This window comes from Haematobia irritans, chromosome 4 (assembly GCF_050003625.1).
Source record: "Haematobia irritans isolate KBUSLIRL chromosome 4, ASM5000362v1, whole genome shotgun sequence".
NCBI classification, from domain to species: domain Eukaryota; kingdom Metazoa; phylum Arthropoda; class Insecta; order Diptera; family Muscidae; genus Haematobia; species Haematobia irritans.
Window position 1 is genome coordinate 122,301,425 of NC_134400.1, and position 20,080 is coordinate 122,321,504.

Sequence of the window (20,080 nt, forward strand, 5' to 3'; positions counted from 1 at the left end):
TTTACAAAATGTTCTATAGAAATAAAACTGTGATAAAATGGTCAATAGAAACAAATTTTGACAAAATGTTCTATAGAAATAAAATTTTGACAAAGTTTTCGATAGAAATAAAATTTTGACAAAATTTTCTATAGAAAAAAAAAATTTGACAAAATTTTCTATAGAATTTTTTTTTCTATAGAATTTTTATTTTCTATAGAATTTTTTTTTTCTATAGAATTGTGATATTTTCTATAGAAATAAAATGTTGACAAAATTTCGTATAGAAATAAAATTATGACTAAATTTTCTATAGAAATAAAATGTTGGCAAAATTTTCTATAGAAATAAAATGCGGACAACATTTTCTATAGAAATAAAATTTTGACAAAATTTTCTATAGAAATAAAATTTTGACAAAATTTTCTTTAGAAATAAAATTTGATATAAAAGATTTATAGAAATAAAATTTTGAAAAAAATTTCTATAGAAATAAAATTTTGACAAAATTTTCTTTAGAAATAAAATTTGATATAAAAGATTTATAGAAATAAAATTTTGAAAAAAATTTCTATAGAAATACAATTGTGACAAAATTTTCTAAAGAAATAAAATTTGAAATTGAAAATATATAGATTTATTTGTTCTTTAATTTTCTATAGATTTAAAACTTTGACAATATATTTATAGAAATAAAGTTTTGTCAATGTTGTCATGTTGACAAAATCTTCTATAGAAATAAAATTTTGACAAAATTTTCTATAGATATAAAATTTTGGCAACATTTTCTATAGAAATAAAATTTTGACAAAATTTTCTATAGACATAAAATTTTGACAAAATTTTCTATAGATACAAAATGTTGACAAAATTTTCTATAGAAATAAAATGTTGACAAAATTTTCTACAGAAAAAAAAAATTGACAAAATATTCTATAGAAATAAAATTTTGACGAAATTTTTTATAGAAATAAAATTTTGACAACATTTTCTATAGAATTTTTTTTTCTATAGAATTTTGATATTTTCTATAGAAATAAAATGTTGACAAAATTTTCTATAGAAATAAAATTTTGACAAAATTTTCTATAGATATAAAATTTGGCAAAATTTTCTATAGAAATAAAATGTTGACAAAATTTTCTATAGAAATAAAATTTTGACAAAATTTTCTATAGAAATAAAATTTTGACAAAATTTTCTATAGATATAAAATTTGGCAAAATTTTCTATAGAAATAAAATGTTGACAAAATTTTCTATAGAAATAAAATTTTGACAAAATTTTCTATAGAAATAAAATTTTGACAAAATTTTCTATAGAAATAAAATTTTGACAAAATTTTCTATAGAAATAAAATTTTGACAACATTTTCTTTAGAAATAAAATTTGATATAAAAGATTTATAGAAATAAAATTTTGAAAAAAATTTCTATAGAAATAAAATTTTGACAAAATTTTCTATAAAAATAAAATTTTGACAAAATTTTCTAAAGAAATAAAATTTGAAATTGAAAATTTATAGATTTATTTGTTTTTTAATTTTCTATAGATTTAAAACTTTGACAATATATTTATAGAAATAAAGTTTTGTCAATGTTGTCATGTTGACAAAATCTTCTATAGAAATAAAATTTTGACAAAATTTTCTATAGATATAAAATTTTGGCAACATTTTCTATAGAAATAAAATTTTGACAAAATTTTCTATAGACATAAAATTTTGACAAAATTTTCTATAGATATAAATTTTTGACAAAATTTTCTATAGAAATAAAATGTTGACAAAATTTTCTATAGAAATAAAATGTTGACAAAATCTTCTATAGAAATAAAATTTTGTTGTTTTTTTGATTTCAGCTTAAAAACATACATTGACTAAACTACAAGTGTAGCTTAACCAAAAGGGGAAAATAATGCTTGTAAACTTTAGTTGGGCAAAGTCCTATAGACTGCAAGATGGTTGGATGGACGCACGTTTCGGAATTACCACATTCCTCATCAGCATCCTCTACTTGCAGCAAAACTATCAACCAATTATCAGAATAAATTCAGGCAGTTCATTAAACCCAACAATACACCACACTTGAACCTTCCGAAAACAATGTTTTACATTGATAGCCGGCTTATGCCGAAATAAATTCATACAAACATCTCTATTTTCCTTGTTTGATTAAGGTCAACTTGGCTTTATCAATTCTGAAAAATTCTTCAATATCAGTGAATTCGTCTTTAAATATGTAGACTTTTTTATTGTTCAAAAAATAGGAAATGTTTTTCTACATTTTCTTTTAAAGATGTTTTTTTTTACCAGAATATGAAAATTTAAATTGTCGTTAATACATTTTAAAAGGTCTTTGATAACACATGAAAAAAATGAAAAAATCAATAAATTAAAATTTGTTTCGTAGAATCAAATAGGCAACAATTAATTCGGTTCTAAAAGTATCCTTACTTTAATTCTCCGCTTCTTTGGATGTGTGTGTATGTGAAGATAAATTTGAATTTGAAATTTGCAGCAAAAACTTAGCCGACGAACAAATAAAATTGCATTGAATAATTGTTTTCCAATATGAATTTCCTCTCTTATTTCCTTAGATTTTCGACTACAATGATGCATCAGCCACGATACAGTCCAGCACCAGCAATGGCCCCAATTGCACCTCATAATGTCAACATGAGGCCAGCAATGCCACAGCAGCAAATATGGCCCCCAATTTTTTCAAATGTAAGTACTTAACCTTATGATTTTTTGAACGGATTGCAATTTTTTATCATGCAAAAATGTAACTATTCTGGAACTGTGAATTTCTCTGCTCAGACTAGACGCAGAAAAAAAGTGAACCAAACGTGAAGAAAATGTTAACTCAAATATTTTACTAATTACAACATGACACAAATGGGTTTAAATTGTTGCTTTCAAATTGACGAATATTTATAAAAAATGATAATTTCTGTTGTTTAAGAAAATTTCATATTTTGGATGAAAACATTAGAGTTAGAAATTCTCAAGTATGAAGTTCTGTCACAATTTAAGGAAAATTTCTTTATTTCTGAAACTCATGACGCAACTTAAGTAAACTTTAATTGTTTTAGGAAAATATGAACTATTTTAGTAAAATGGTGTACTTCCTTTGTATAAAACTTTTTTCACATTTTTAGTTCACGTTAATAAAGTAAGCAAACAATTTTAAATTTTAAACCCTTATATCTGATAAACGATGCAACTATTGTCTGTATTCTTTAGACCCTGCGCCACACTGTGGAACAGGATATTATAAGTTAGTGCATATGTTTGCAACACCCAGAAGGAGACGAGATAGACACCTGGTGTCTTTGGCAAAAATGCTCAGGGTGGGCTCCTGAGTCGATATAGCCATGTCGATATAGTCTGTCCGTGAACACATTTTTGTAATCAAAGTCTAGGTCGCAGTTTTAGTCCAATCGACTTCAAATTTGGCACAAGTATGTGTTTTGGCTCAGAATAGATCCCTATTGATACTGAACAAATCGGTTCAGATTTAGATATAGCTCCCATATATATATTTCGCCCCATATGGACTTATATGGCCCCAGAAGCCAGAGTTTTACCCGAACTTGCTTAAAATTTTGCACAAGAAGAACAATTAGTACTAAAGTCAAGTGTGCCAAATTTTATTGAAATCGGTTCAGATTTAGATATAGCTCCCATATATATCTATCGCCCGATATGGACTAATACGGTCCCAGAAGCCAGAGTTTTACCCCAATTTGGTTGAAATTTTGCGCACGAAGAACAATTAGTACTATAGTCAAGTGTGCCAAATTTTATTGAAATCGGTTCAGATTTAGATATAGCTCCCGTATATATCGTTCGCCCGATTTACACTCATATGACCACAGTGGCCAATCTTTTACTCCGCTTTAATTGAAATTTTGCACAGGGAGTAGAATTAGCATTGTTGCTATACGTGCCAAATTTGGTTGAAATCGGTTCAGATTTAGATATATCTCCCATATATAGCTTTCGCCCGATTTACACTCATATGACCACAGAGCCCAATTTTTAACTCCGATTTAGTTGAAATTTAGCACAGGGAGTAGAATTAGCATTGTTGCTATACGTGCCAAATTTGGTTGAAATCGGTTCAGATTTAGATATAGCTCCCATATATAGCTTTCGCCCGATTTACACACATATGGCCACAGAGGCCAATTTTTTGCTCCGATTTAGTTGAAATTTTGCACAGGGAGTAGAATTAGCATTGTAGCTATGCGTGCCAAATTTGGGTGAAATCGGTTCAGATTTAGATATAGCTCCCATATATAGCTTTCGCCCGATTTACACACATATGGCCACAGAGGCCAATTTTTTTGCTCCGATTTAGTTTAAATTTTGCACAGGGAGTAGAATTAGCATTGTAGCTATGCGTGCCAAATTTGGTTGAAATCGGTTCAGATTTAGATATAGCTCCCATGTATATGTTTTTCTGATTTCGACAAAAAATGGTCAAAATACCAACATTTTCCTTGTAAAATCGCCACTGCTTAGTCGAAGAGTTGTAAAAATGACTCTAATTTTCCTACACTTCTAATACATATATATCGAGCGATAAATCATAAATACTTTTGCGAAGTTTCCTTAAAATTGCTTCAGATTTAAATGTTTCCCATATTTTTCTACTAACATTCTACCCTAGTGTATTAGCCGACTTAAATTTTGAGTCTATAGATTTTGTAGAAGTCTATAAAATTCTGTCCAGATCGAGTGATATTTAAATGTATGTATTTGAGACAACCCTTTATATATAGCCCCCAACACATTTGACGGATGTGATATGGTATCGAAAATTTAGATCTACAAAGTGGTGAAGGGTATAATATAGTCGGCCCCGCCCGACTTTTGACTTTCCTTACTTGTTTTGTGTCAAAAAGTTAAAAATAGAGTAAGCATTAAAAAAATTGTACAAATATAAACAAATTGAAGTTTTGTCGAAAAAATTCTAAATCCTTTCAATATATATTGCAAATTTTTCAAAATATTTTAATTCAAACATTTCAGACAAGCGTTAGAATTCATTAAAAATCATAAAAAAAATTAAAAAAAATCGTCTATTTGGCAAAATATGACAATATTTTTTAATGCACATCCAAAACACTGAATTCGAATCACAGAGTAAAAAGTGATGCAAATTCAGTGCAACGGGTGTTGAAATGGTGGACATCCGTCCTACGACAAGCCCATGTTAAATTCATATCTTCTGCGCTAATTTTGCACTACTTCCGGATTCAAAAAGAGCATTTTCACTACTTTTTTGGCGACGCTTTTTTTGCTGGGTAGTTTTTGTATAAATGTCCATTTACTAGAAACATTTTCACTACTTTTTTGGCGACGCTTTTTTGCTGAACAAGTATATACAGCAGTAAGTTTTGCCGGGCCGAATCTTAAACGAAAATTGGAGATATACAGTAGGTATGTTTCTAGTAAATGGACATTTATACAAAAACTACCCAGTAAAAAAAGCGTCGCCAAAAAAATAGTGAAAATGTTCTTTTTTGACCCGAAAGTGGTGCAAAATTGATGCAGAAGCGATGAAATTAACATGAGTTTGTCATAGGGCGGATGTCCACCATTTCGATAGCCGTTGCACTGAATTTGCATCACTACTTAAGGTATGATCTGAAATCTGTGTTTTGGATGTTAACATATTTTGGAAAATTTTATGATATTTTGCCAACTAATTAGATTTTATAATTTTTTTTGTGATTTTTAATGCATTCTAACACTTGTCTGAAGCATTTGACTTCAAATATTTTGAAAAATTCGCAATTTTTCCAGATTGGATTTAAAATTTTTTTTGGGCAAAATTTTAATAATGTGCACCATTTTAATAAAGGGTGATTTGTTAAGAGCTTGATAACTTTTTAAAAAAAAAAACGCATAAAATTTGCAAAATCTCATCGGTTCTTTATTTGAAACGTTAGATTGGTCCATGACATTTACTTTTTGAAGATAATTTCATTTAAATGTTGACCGCGGCTGCGTCTTAGGTGGTCCATTCGGAAAGTCCAATTTTGGGCAACTTTTTCGAGCATTTCGGCCGGAATAGCCCGAATTTCTTCGGAAATGTTGTCTTCCAAAGCTGGAATAGTTGCTGGCTTATTTCTGTAGACTTTAGACTTGACGTAGCCCCACAAAAAATAGTCTAAAGGCGTCAAATCGCATGATCTTGGTGGCCAACTTACCGGTCCATTTCTTGAGATGAATTGTTCTCCGAAGTTTTCCCTCAAAATGGCCATAGAATCGCGAGCTGTGTGGCATGTAGCGCCATCTTGTTGAAACCACATGTCAACCAAGTTCAGTTCTTCCATTTTTGGCAACAAAAAGTTTGTTAGCATCGAACGATAGCGATCGCCATTCACCGTAACGTTGCGTCCAACAGCATCTTTGAAAAAATACGGTCCAATGATTCCACCAGCGTACAAACCACACCAAACAGTGCATTTTTCGGGATGCATGGGCAGTTCTTGAACGGCTTCTGGTTGCTCTTCACTCCAAATGCGGCAATTTTGCTTATTTACGTAGCCATTCAACCAGAAATGAGCCTCATCGCTGAACAAAATTTGTCGATAAAAAAGAGGATTTTCTGCCAACTTTTCTAGGGCCCATTCACTGAAAATTCGACGTTGTGGCTCGTTAGTAAGTCTATTCATGATGAAATGTCAAAGCATACTGAGCATCTTTCTCTTTGACACCATGTCTGAAATCCCACGTGATCTGTCAAATACTAATGCATGAAAATCCTAACCTCAAAAGAATCACCCTTTATATATATATATATATATATATATATATATATATATATATATATATATATATATATATATATATATATATATATATATATATATATATATATATATATATATATATATATATATATATATATATATATATATATATATATATATATATATATATATATATATATATATATATATATATATATATATATATATATATATATATATATATATATATATATATATATATATATATATATATATATATATATATATATATATATATATATATATATATATATATATATACGAGTGCAGTTCGGAAACTTCTTAGCCTAGCATAAAAAGCGCGGTATAAACAGAAACAAGAAAAACTCCTTCATATAGAAACAGGTGTTCAAAAATGACGGATCCGCAATTTTTTTTACAATGGAAAAACTTGAAATGCGTGCTGTCATTAAATATTTACCTAAAAAAGGTTTTTCGGGACAAGAAATTCATAATGATATGGTGAATGTGTTAGGTGAAAGTGCTCCTTCATATGCAACAGTAAAAAATTGGGTTGCTGAACTTAAACGTGGTCGTACAAGCATTGAAGATGAACCACGTAGTGGACGTCCAAAAACAGCAACAACAACAGAAATTGTAGCCAAAGTGCATCATATGGTATTAAATGATCGACGAATAAAAGTGTATGAAATTGCTTATATCATGGGCATCTCAAATGATCGATTCCATTTAATTTTGCATGAAGAACTACAGATAAAAAAGCTTTCTGCAAGATGGGTGCCGCATTTGTTAACAGTCGATCAAAAACGCACATGAATGAACATTTCTCAAGCTTGTTTGGATCGTTTTAAGCGAAATAAAATGGATTATAAGCGTCGTTTCATAACTGTTGATGAGATCATGGATCCACCACTATACTCCAGAGACAAAAGAACAATCCAAACAATGGACTGAAGCTGGAGGATGTGCGCCAAAGAAGTCATAAACAATCCAATCGGCTGGTAAGGTTATGGCAACGGTTTTTTGGGACTTCAAAGGTATTTTATTGATTGACTATCTGCAAAAGGGTAAAACAATACATTCAGAGTACTATTGCAACCTTTTGGATCAATTAGATGTACAAATTCGAGAAAAACGTCCTGGCTTACAACACAAAAAATAATTTTTCATCAGGGCAACGCACCAGCGCACAAGAGTGTTTTAACAATGGCTAAAATCAATGAATTAAAGTACGAGTTGCTTGACCACCCACCTTATTCTCCTGATTTAGCTCCCAGTGACTTTTACTTGTTCCCAAATCTAAAAAAAAAATCCTAGCTGGTAAGCGTTTTACCTCAAATGAAGATGCAATTACAGTTGTAAACCACTATTTTGAAGACCTTGAGGAAAACTATTTTAATCAAGGGATAGAATTGCTAGAAGCGTTGGACTAAGTGTATTGAAGTTTCAGGCGATTATATTGAAAAATAAAAATATTTTTGAAAAACTAACTATTCTCTTTCATTGATAGGCTAAGAAGTTTCCGAACCGCCCTCGTATATGTGAAAAATAGAGATAATTTATTATTGTACACAATCTCAATATTATCCAATACGTTTGGCACGAAATTGGACGAAATATTTACCAAAAGAGGCATTCCAATGTCCAGGAGCTCAAATCATCTACATTGGAAGCGTGGATCAATATTGATCCTCAAACTTGCAAAAATTTTGTGTCTTCAATACCAAAGAGACTAGAAGCTGTAATATCTGCTAAAGGATATGCGACATAATAATACTAATAATACGCTTTTTGAATAATCCGGTTAGATGTGTGGACTGAATTTCATATGTTTTGTTACATGGGGGATGGGGGTATATTAACTTAGTCATTCCGTTTGTAACACATCGAAATATTGCTCTAAGACCTCATAAAATATGTATATTCCGGGTCGTGGTGAAATTCTGAGTCGATCTGAGCATGTCCGTCCGAAACTTGGCACAAATAGTTGTTATTGATGTAGGTCGGATGGTATTGCAAATGGACCATATCGGTCCACATTTACGTATAGCCCCCATATAAACGGACCCCCAAATTTGGCTTGCAGATCCTCTAAGAGAAGCAAATTTCATCCGATCCGGCTGAAATTTTGTACATGGTGTTAGTATATGGTCTCCAACAACCATGCAAAAATTGGTCCACATCGGTCCATAATTATATATAGCCCCCATATAAACCGATCCCCCGATTTAGCTTCCCAAATGGGGGGCGCAGCGTCATTTTTGGTTGAGCAGGTTTTGTATCATTAAATTCGTTAAAACAACACTAATTGTTAAGTTCTACAAAACATCAATAATATACTACAAAAATGCATACCATTCGTACATTTCGAAATGTTCATTTATAACCACAGTCAGAGAACAATAAAAGTTACATGCATTTCTATAATTTGTTGTAGGTTTTCCATTATTAGTCGTTCACTTTATTTGCAACAGCTAAATTTCTTGCTAAAATATCAGAACCAGTACCTACTTTTGTATTCATACATTTTAAAAATGTTGAAACCATTTTCGTCACTTTTAGACATAAAGTCAAAATATCTGTCTTGCCTTCATGTTGAAACTGATTTAAGGCGTACTTTATCAGTAATAGTACCAAATATTAAAAATCTAGTAGTACCAAATGAAAGGAACACACGCAAAGAAAAAAACGTTTGGAAAACGTGTACCGAAAAACGTTTTTCTTTTGTTAGTTTTTTGAATTGCTTCGAAAATTTTAAACTTTTATCACCAAAAAAATTCGTTTGTTACAAAATCTTTATTTTTTCAATAAAAAAAGTTATTTTTGAAACAACAACACAGTCCATTTCGTTTATATCAAACACTGTTCTTTTCTGACTTTAGGTCTTTAATAAGACACATTTTACAGTTAAAAATTTTATATACTACAATGTAATGTTGAACATTTTTTCTGAATCTTCCGAACATATCTGGAATATATGTAAAAAAAAACAAAAAAAAAAAAACTTTGGTCGAAGCAGGGATCGAACCCACGACCCATGGCATGCAAGTCGGACGTAGCAACCATTGCACCACGGTGCCAAACTAAATGTTTGTTTCTGTTAAATAAACTTCGTTTATTCGGTTCGTGGGCGCCGCAAGCTATGCTATATAAATATAACTTTTATGGATATTTATCTATTGATGACCATAACAGGTACATAGCTCAGTGGTTAGTGTGTTGGCTTACAAAATGCATGGTCCGCGGTTCGATTCTCCGTCCATGCGAAAGGTAAAAAAAAGTTTAAAAATTTATAAAATCGTATAATTTCTTCTACCTTGTTGGTATTACAGGAAAAGGCGTTAAAACTAAAAAACATCGTGGATGTGAGGGAAAATGTAATTAGCAAGAAAACAATGTTTTTTTTTTTGAGTTTGTCCTTATGAAATTGTTTTTACATCCTGGAAAAATATAAACGTTTATCACAAAAAGTATATACTTTCTCCCAAATACACTTCCTTACAGCGAAAAGCAAATGAGAAACGAACTTTGTTTGTCTAAAATTTCGTTTGGGAGGAAAGAATTATTTTTTTGCGTGCAATTGCCAAATTTTCCACTAATTGAAAAAATTTTATATTATTATTCATTAATATTTTTGCTTTTGTTAATATTTCTTTCTGTTTGGGTAAACAAAATTTGTTTTAGGTTGGAGGGCGCAACGAAATTGATACATATTTGGGGGGCGCGAAGCAAATTGGGTTGGGAAGCTCTGCTCTAAGAGAAGCAAATTTCATCCGATCCGGCTGAAATTGGGTTCATGGTGTTGGTATATGGTCTCTAACAACCATGCAAAACTTGGTCCAAATCGGTCCGTAATTATCTATAGCCCCCATATAAACCGATCCCCAGATTTGGCTTGCGGAGCCTCTAAGAGAAGCAAATTTCATTCGATCCGGTTGAAATTTGGTACATGGTGTCAGCATATGATCTCTAACAACCATGCAAAAATTGGTCCACATCGGTCCATAAATATATACAGCCCCCATATAAACCAATCCCCAGATTTGGCTTACGGAGCCTCTAAGAGAAGCAAATTTCATCCGAGTCAGTTGAAATTTAGTACATTGTGCTCGTATATGGCCGTTAACAACCATGTCTAACTAGGTCCATATCGGTCTATAGTTATATATATAGCCCTCAGATAAATCGATCCCCAATCACATAAAAATTGGTCCATATCAAGTTCATAATTGTATATAGCCCACATATAAGCGACCCCCATATTTCAATTCTGGCTCTATACGTACCGTGCAAAAGTCCATATCGATTCGTAATTATTTGTAGACTGACCTATACATACCGTTTTTGTCTAATATATATCACGTATGGACTAACTAACAATTTAGAAAACGATTTTAAGAAGTTTTAAGATACCACAACCCAATTCATTCGATTGTGGATGACAGTCTTTCGTAGAAGTTTCTACGCAATCCATGGTGGAGCGTACCTAAGATTCGGCCTGGCCGAACTTACGGCCGTATATACTTATTTAAATTCATATATTAAGAGTGACCGTTTTGTGCCTGTATGCTTTAGAATAGAATAATAAACAAAATTTCCTATATTATGGTGTCTAATTTTACCCATAAATCTATATTTTTCACAGAGATTTGATAAAATTAAACCTAACGGTGGTAGCGTCCGGTTAGACGTCACTGTAGCTCGCCAAAACATGTCTTTATTCTAAAGAAGCCGCATCCTTCGTAAAGTACGGCGCAAAGTCCCAGTTTTCGGCAAACATCATCTGGAAGCCCTAGTGCCATCCTGAACAGAATGAGTTATTTTTTGCTGTGGTATGGTGCTGCATATAATATAGTTGGCATCGTCCGACTTTCCTTATTCGTATTTATCTAAAAAAGTTTTTTTTTATTCTAAAAAATCTTCGAAAAATTGTTATTCCATACTTAATATCTTCTTCTTCAGAGATTACAAAAAAACTCATCCTAACCTTTGTCTCCCATCTGGTATCTCAAGACACTTAGTATTGAGTATTTTCGCTATAAGAGTTTTGTTATTTTTTTAATCTGAGTAAAACATTGCAGACCTTGTGGTCTTTTTTATTCGGATAAAACTTTTCAATTGAATCTATCAAAGAATTCATATTTCTTGCCATTACCTTCAACTTTATTCATAAGAAGAGCTGGTAGTAGATGGCTCAGTAGTAGGCAATGATGATATTTACGAAGACATGTGGCGGTGTAGAATACAAGTGCCGGGGTTTTTAATGAAAACTTCCTTTAATGTAATATTACAAAAATTTAAGTCCCATGGTAGGTAGCTTAAGCGAAGCAGCACCAGTAACTTATTGGATTCTTACCCGAGCCAATGGGAAGATATGACTTCCTACGCGCCCTCTATTATATCTCCCCCCGAATGCAGTGCCAAAGTGGAAAACGGAAATAAACGTTACACAAGATAGTCATTTGTATAACAATTTCCTCCCAGTCCTGCTGCTGCTTTGCCTCCATCTTCTGCTAGGGCACCCACCTCCACAAAACAAATATAAAAGATGGTTGGCATATTGCCAACTCTTTGTAATTAATAATAATTTAGGGGTATAATTAAAACTTCCACATTCACAAACAAATGAAGAAGTTCCAACAATGTAGCTTGGCTACTTATCGTACTGAAGCAGAACATTGTGAAGGTGGAGTTGTGGTTATCAGGGAATACTTTACACCTACTTTTAAGTTTGTTTGTTGATGGGTGATATGATTTGTATTTCCTACATATTTTCATTAACTTCGAAAGTAATTTGGTGTGTCAAAGAAATTATGGTCTAGGGTGAAAATAGAAATACGAGAGTAAGTAGATTGAATACTTCAAGTTGCAGGCGAATGATATATCCGAAAAATTGAAGTCTTAAGCCCTACATTGAAAAGTGTGATCTGAAGAAGACGTAGACTGTCCCATACGCACAATTTCCTGGTCTAGAACGATCACATAACAGAAAAAAGTGGCACAAAAAGAGTCACTTGCAATAAATGGTGGCACAATCATTTTAAAAGGTGGCATACAAAGCAGTACATTTTTTCGTAAGAAAATACAAATTAAATGATTTTTTATCACTTTTTCTAAATAGATCACTTTTTATACTTAACCACTCAGTTCTAAAATTTTCTATAGAAATAAAATTTTGACAACATTTTCTGTAGAAATAAAATGTTGACAAAATTTTCTATATAAATAAAATGTTGACAAAATTTTCTATAGAAATAAAATTTTGACAAAATTTTCTATAGAAATAAAATGTTGACAAAATTTTTTATAGAAATAAAATTTTGACAAAATTTTCTATAGAACTAAAATTTTGACAAAATTTTCTATAGAAATAAAATTTCTACAAAATTTTCTACAGAATTAAAATTTTGACAACATTTTCTATAGAAATAAAATTTTGACAACATTTTTTATAGAAATACAATGTTGACAAAATTTTCTATAGAAATAAAATTTTGACAAAATTTTTTATTGAAATAAAATTTTGACAAAATTTTCTATAGAAATAAAATGTTGACAAAATGTTCTATAGAAATAAAAATTTTAAAAAATTTTCTATAGAAATAAAATTTTGACAAATTTTTCTATAGAAATAAAATTTTGACAAAATTTTCTATAGAAATAAAAATTTTACAAAATTTTCTATAGAAATAAAATTTTTAAAAAATTTTCTATAGAAATAAAATTTTGACAAATTTTTCTATAGAAATAAAATTTTGACAAAATTTTCTATAGAAATAGAATTTTGGCAAAATTTTCTATAGAAATAAAATTTTGACAAAATTTTCTATAGAAATAAAATGTTGACAAAATTTTTTATACAAATAAAATTTTGACAAAATTTTCTATAGAACTAAAATTTTGACAAAATTTTCTATAGAAATAAAATTTCTACAAAATTTTCTACAGAATTAAAATTTTGACAAATTTTTTTATTGAAATAAAATTTTGACAACATTTTCTATAGAAATAAAATTTTGACAACATTTTTTATAGAAATACAATGTTGACAAAATTTTCTATAGAAATAAAATTTTGACAAAAATTTTTATTAAAATAAAATTTTATCAAAATTTTCTATAGAAATAAAATGTTGACAAAATGTTCTATAGAAATCAAATGTTGACAAAATGTTCTATAGAAATAAAATGTTGACAAAATGTTCTATAGAAATAAAATGTTGACAAAATGTTCTATAGAAATAAAATTTCTACAAAATTTTCTACAGAATTAAAATTTTGATAAATTTTTTTATTGAAATAAAATTTTGACAACATTTTCTATAGAAATAAAATTTTGACAACATTTTTTATAGAAATACAATGTTGACAAAATTTTCTATAGAAATAAAATTTTGACAAAATTTTTTATAAAAATAAAATTTTATCAAAATTTTCTATAGAAATAAAATGTTGACAAAATGTTCTATAGAAATCAAATGTTGACAAAATGTTCTATAGAAATAAAATTTCTACAAAATTTTCTACAGAATTAAAATTTTGATAATTTTTTTTATTGAAATAAAATTTTGACAACATTTTCTATAGAAATAAAATTTTGACATTTTTTATAGAAATACAATGTTGACAAAATTTTCTATAGAAATAAAATGTTGACAAAATTTTTTATTGAAATAAAATTTTGACAAAATTTTCTATAGAAATAAAATGTTGACAAAATGTTCTATAGAAATAAAAATTTTAAAAAATATTCTATAGAAATAAAATTTTGACAAATTTTTCTATAGAAATAAAATTTTGACAAAATTTTCTATAGAAATAAAAATTTTACAAAATTTTCTATAGAAATAAAATTTTTAAAAAATTTTCTATAGAAATAAAATTTTGACAAATTTTTCTATAGAAATAAAATTTTGACAAAATTTTCTATAGAAATAGAATTTTGGCAAAATTTTCTATAGAAATAAAATTTTGACAAAATTTTCTATAGAAATAAAATGTTGACAAAATTTTTTATAGAAATAAAATTTTGACAAAATTTTCTATAGAACTAAAATTTTGACAAAATTTTCTATAGAAATAAAATTTCTACAAAATTTTCTACAGAATTAAAATTTTGACAAATTTTTTTATTGAAATAAAATTTTGACAACATTTTCTATAGAAATAAAATTTTGACAACATTTTTTATAGAAATACAATGTTGACAAAATTTTCTATAGAAATAAAATTTTGACAAAATTTTTTATTGAAATAAAATTTTGACAAAATTTTCTATAGAAATAAAATGTTGACAAAATGTTCTATAGAAATAAAAATTTTAAAAAATTTTCTATAGAAATAAAATTTTGACAAATTTTTCTATAGAAATAAAATTTTGACAAAATTTTCTATAGAAATAAAAATTTTACAAAATTTTCTATAGAAATAAAATTTTGACAAAATTTTTTATTAAAATAAAATTTTATCAAAATTTTCTATAGAAATAAAATGTTGACAAAATGTTCTATAGAAATCAAATGTTGACAAAATGTTCTATAGAAATAAAATGTTGACAAAATGTTCTATAGAAATAAAATGTTGACAAAATGTTCTATAGAAATAAAAATTTTACAAAATTTTCTATATTTATATATAATTTTGACAAATTTTTCTATAGAAATAAAATTTTGACAAAATTTTCTGTAGAAATAAAATTTTGGCAACATTTTTTATAGAAATACAATGCTGACAAAATTTTCTATAGAAATAAAATTTTGACAAAATTTTTTATTGAAATAAAATTTTGACAAAATTTTCTATAGAAATAAAATGTTGACAAAATGTTCTATAGAAATAAAAATTTTAAAAAATTTTCTATAGAAATAAAATTTTTACAAAATTTTCTATAGAAATAAAATTTATACAAAATTTTCTATAGAAATAAAATTTTGAAAAATTTTTCTATAGAAATAAAATTTTGACAAAATTTTCTATAGAAATATAATTTTGGCAAAATTTTCTATAGAAATAAAATTTTACAAAATTTTCTGTAGAAATAAAATTTTGACAACATTTTCTATAGAAATAAAATTTTGACAACATTTTTTAAACTAATTAAATTTTGACAACATTTGCTGCTATAGAAATAAAATGTTGACTACATTTTCTATAGAAATAAAATTTTTATAAAATTTTCTATAGAAATTAATTTTTTACAATATTTACTGTAGAAATAAAAGTTTTGACACAATTTTCTATAGAAGTAAAATGGTGAAAAATTTTTTTATAGAAATAAAATATTTTGCTTTGCATTTTGCTTAGCATAGAAGACGCATTTCTCTGTTACAAAGTTTTTTCCTTGTCCAAAAGTCAATAAAGTTTTCAATAACGTCGTTTTGTCCTTATAGTTAAGTCATTCGACCTAAATATGGGTGTCTTAACATGAAAGACAATTTTGTTTGACTGAGGTCTTCTTGGCTGTAACAACTCAGAAAAAATCTTTAAAATTATAGAAATCTTTAAATTTGTTGATTGTTTGTATCGTGGCTACAAAGCAAAAAAAGCGTTTAAAAATATGCCCTAAAAGTATCCGTACTTCAATTTTCCGCTTCTTTGGCTCGGAATCCATACCCAAATCATTAGTCTAAAAACAAAACCGTTGTAATAACGAGTAAAATGAATAAAAGAAATATTGAGTTTGCTTGGTAATATTTTAACAGGCTTATCAACTCAAATGTATAAAATATGTGCCCAGCTTTACACGCTACTGTGTTCTGTTTTTTTTTTTTTATTCCAAATCACGGTTGCCAGATTTTTTCGAGAGAGATCCCAAAAATTTCGAAATTATATCCCAAAAAAACTGAAATATTTCTCCCCATGAAAAATCCAGAAACAAATCTTCATTTTACAATATCGAATTCTTTCATATGTACGGAATTCAGCAAGTTTGTTATGTTAGCTGGTCAATTGTTGCAATCGATGTGTGTTTTGCAATGAAAATTTCGGAGATTTTTTCAGCAAAATTGAAGAAAATCCAAACAAAAATTATTTCGTCAAAATTTTATGTCTATAGGAAATTTTGCCAAAATTTTATTTCTATAGAATATGTTGTCAAAATTTTATTTCTATAGAAAATTTTGTCAAAAATTTATTTCTATAGCAACTGTTGTAAAAATTCTATTTCTATATAAAATGTTTTCAAAAATTTATTTCTATAGCAACTGTTGTCAAAATTCTATTTCTATAGAAAATGTTCTCAAAATTTTATACGTTTAAAAAATTTTGTCAAATATTTTATTTCCATAAAAAATTTGTCAACATTTTACTTCTATAGAAAATTGTGTCAAAATTTTACTTCTATAGAAAATTGTGTCAAAATTTTATTTCGATAGAAAATTGTGTCAAAATTTTATTTTTATAGCAAATGTTGTCAAAATTTAATTTCTATAGAAAATTGTATAAAAATGTTTATTTTTATAGAATATTTTGTCAAAATTTTATTTCTATAGAAAATATTGTCCAAATTTTACTTCTATAGAAAATGTATTAAACATTTTATTTCTATAGCAGCAAATGTTGTCAAAATTACATTTCTATAAGAAATTTTGTCAAAATTTTATTTCTATCTCGATAGAAAATTTTCTTAAAATTTTATTAGTTTCAAAAAATTTGTCAACATTGTATTTCTATAAAAATTTTTGTCAAAATTTTGCTTCTATAGACAATTATGCAAAAAAAAAAATTTTATTTCTATAAACAAATTTTGAAATTTTTTTTATAGCAAATGTTTTCAAAATGTTGTTGTTTTTTTTTTGATAGAAAATTTTGTTAAAATTTTATTTCTATAGAGAGTTTGTGAAGTATCTCTTAGTTGGAGAGGAATATTTTGCAAACTCTACCAAAGCCCATAAGCGTTATTGTACTTCACTTTTACACCTAACCTTATCACAATGGACTGAATAGTCTAAGTAAGCCAGCCACGTTAACCTAACCTACTCTTTCTACAACAAATTTAATACTGTGATTGTGATTGAAAGTGAAAATATCCTCAGAAAAATCCCCAAATCACGAAGTTATCCCCAACCAAATCCCCAGATCCCGAAATTGAAAAAAATATCCCCAACCACACCCAGAGAAGGAATATGATCACCTCAAACATGTTTCAAGAGCACTGTTACTTTTTTACAGCGACCATGTAGCATTTTTGACGTAAAAATATTCTTTTCTCGTCAAACATAACATGCTTTCCGAAATCAGATACATAATTTCCGAGAAAAGAACATGGATTCGACAAACATGCAACATGTTTTCCGTGAAAAAGTAACATTTTGCTCTTGGAACATGGTTTGGGTGATCATATTCCTTCTCTGCGTGCACGAGAAAAAATCCCCAGTTTGGGGAAAAAATCTCCTAATCTGACAAGACTGTTCCAAATCGCTGTCTATGCCTTTGAGAAATCCTTGTTTCAATGTGAAAACATTTTGCGTTTATTGATAATATTTGTATATTAGTAAATGTCCTTTAATTGTATATACAATCTATGCATTAATGGTGTGAGATAGTTATAATCCAAATCACGTCCTTGGAATTTAACATTGTCTAGAATTATTTTTATGGGTGTTTGCTTTCTACACTCTGAAGAAAAATACAGGCCTGTTTATATTAAATATTATAAAATATCAACAGATAGGTACAAGGATTGTTAAAAAAAAATGTATAAGGGTCATGTTTCTTTAAACGCTTTAAATACAATAATATTTCTATTTTTTTCAATAGATGTGGTTACTGGTATGTATCTTGCGTTGTATCAGTCCGATCGGTTTTACAAAGATACGCTCATCTCGTTACAAACGGAGGTTCCTTGTGGGGTTTGGGAATTTATGTGTAAAATGTTGCCAAAATTAAGGTACGTTTATTACAACTTATTTATTATGGTTTAGTTTATTTTTAAAATTGTTTCAATGTAAATTTCTCTATTTCAATCGGCTGAGAAAAAAAAAACTCGGATATAAATTTCAATGATCGTACAAGTAAATTCAATACAAACTAAAGCAGATGACATCTTCGTACAACTCTCCAATATACTAACTCCACGGTCGATGTACACGACCGAGAAGCGACAATCGGCAGTTAAGACGGCCCTTGTACTGTTTAGAACTTCAATGGCTTTAGTCCGAGCTAGTTTTTGAATATGTGCTGCATCCATTCTCGTGATATGTTCAGCTTGCGAGCAACGTTTCTAACACTGCAGCTTGGATATCGATCAAATCTGGTCTTGAATTTCTGTTCGTTTCTGTTATAAAATGTGATTTTTAAGAGCTATATGTTAGAAACATCAGGTAAAATTCGGAAAAATACATGAAATCTTTATTTGAATAGATAGCATGGTTCATATAATTTAGTGTTTGGAAATAATTGAAAAAAAATATATATTGAGTTTTGTTGCAAAAATCTATTTAATTTTTAATTTAACCAATTAAAAAATTAATTGGGAAGTGTGGAAAAAATCAATTTTTTAATCAAGAATATTTTTAATTTCCAATTAATTCTGTGATGGATTGGAAATAATTCTGCAACTTTTGAGCATATAAAGATATCAACATATTTTTTTCTTTGTGCGAAAGCTGAGGTATTTTCCTCTAAGCTTTTCTGGGGTTGGGGTTCTCTGGGGCCATATAAAATACTGTCAAAATCAGTTGTTCCAGTATTATGGCCCCTGAATCCTGGGTGTTTTACTTTGATTCGCTTCAAATTTTGCACGAGGAGTCTAATTAGCAGTAGAGTCAAGTATACTAAATTTTGTGGAAATCGGTTCAGACTTAGATAGCTCCCATATACATCTATCGCCCGATTTTCACTCATATACCAAAGTATCACTCCGATTGACACAGGCAGTAGAATTGACATTCTAGCTATGCATACACAGAAAAAAATTTCACGAAAATTTTTCAAATTAAAATCTGATTTGAGTTTTAAAAAAATATTCAATTAAAAATGTAAGTGATTTAACAAAATTTTGAATGGAAACAAAAATCAATCACACAAATTAATAGTACCAATTAATTTTTTAATTGGATCAATTAATTATACCCTCCATCATAGGATGGGGAGTATATTAACTTTGTCATTTCAATTGTAACACATCGAAATATTGCTCTAAGACTCCATAAGTCTATATATTCTGGGTCGTGGTGAAATTCTGAGTCGATCTAAGCATGTCCGTCCGTCTGTTGAAATCACGCTAACTTCCGAACGAAACAAGCTATCGACTTGAAACTTGGCACAAGTAGTTGCTATTGATGTAGGTTGGATGGAATTGCAAATGGGCC

The 20,080-nt window shown here is 28.6% G+C and overlaps 2 protein-coding genes across 2 annotated transcripts in view; both read left to right on the forward strand.

Moving 5' to 3' along the window:
• Positions 1 to 20,080, forward strand: part of LOC142237055 (protein alan shepard-like) — a 1,108,257-nt gene that overhangs the window by 1,482 nt on the left and 1,086,695 nt on the right. Inside the window, exon 2 of the mRNA XM_075308393.1 lies at positions 2,578 to 2,707. Within this exon, the coding sequence (XP_075164508.1) occupies positions 2,591 to 2,707 (117 nt within the window). The 5' untranslated portion in view covers positions 2,578 to 2,590. The remainder of the gene's footprint in view (positions 1 to 2,577; positions 2,708 to 20,080) is intronic.
• The window catches only part of LOC142233358 (uncharacterized), a gene marked incomplete at its 3' end in the record, with an annotated part of 50,412 nt that continues 42,728 nt past the window's right edge, over positions 12,397 to 20,080 (forward strand). Inside the window, 1 exon segment of the mRNA XM_075304255.1 lies at positions 12,397 to 12,504. Coding sequence (XP_075160370.1) covers positions 12,397 to 12,504 — 108 coding nt within the window.